At 69.8% G+C, this 364-nt stretch overlaps 1 protein-coding gene across 1 annotated transcript in view; it reads right to left on the bottom strand.

The window, feature by feature from the left end:
* Nucleotides 1-49: 49 nt before the first annotated feature.
* The window catches only part of ABHD14B (abhydrolase domain containing 14B), a gene marked incomplete at its 5' end in the record, with an annotated part of 745 nt that continues 430 nt past the window's right edge, over nt 50-364 (bottom strand). The window contains one exon of the mRNA XM_010283489.1: nt 50-232. Coding sequence (XP_010281791.1) covers nt 50-232 — 183 coding nt within the window. The remainder of the gene's footprint in view (nt 233-364) is intronic.

Raw genomic sequence — 364 nt, 5'->3', positions numbered from 1 at the left:
GCCAGGTCCCCCAGCACCGTGGGCAGCCCGTCCTTGCAGCCCGTCCTGCTCACTCCAGCTGCTGCAGGAAGGCCAGGAGCCCCCGGTGCCACTCGTCGGGCTTGTCCAGGTAGCAGGCGTGCCCGGCACCCTGCAGCACCAGCACCCGGTGCTCGGGGAGGTGCCGCAGGTTGTTCAGGCTGGCCTGCCCCAGCTCTGCGTCCTGGTCCCCGTACACAATCAGCGTGGGCGTCTGCAAGAGGGGGAATGCATCCTGAGCCTGCCAACGGCACCCAGGCACCCACTCCTCCTGGCCAGGGTCACCCTGCAACCAGGATACGGATGGGGGGGACTTGCCCCTCTCCCCCGCCCACCACAAGGGGGC

This window comes from Phaethon lepturus, unplaced genomic scaffold (genome assembly GCF_000687285.1).
Source record: "Phaethon lepturus isolate BGI_N335 unplaced genomic scaffold, ASM68728v1 scaffold46233, whole genome shotgun sequence".
In the NCBI taxonomy this organism is placed as follows: domain Eukaryota; kingdom Metazoa; phylum Chordata; class Aves; order Phaethontiformes; family Phaethontidae; genus Phaethon; species Phaethon lepturus.
The sequence above is the reverse complement of the archived record's forward strand: the minus strand, read 5'-3'. Positions and strand labels throughout refer to the sequence as shown.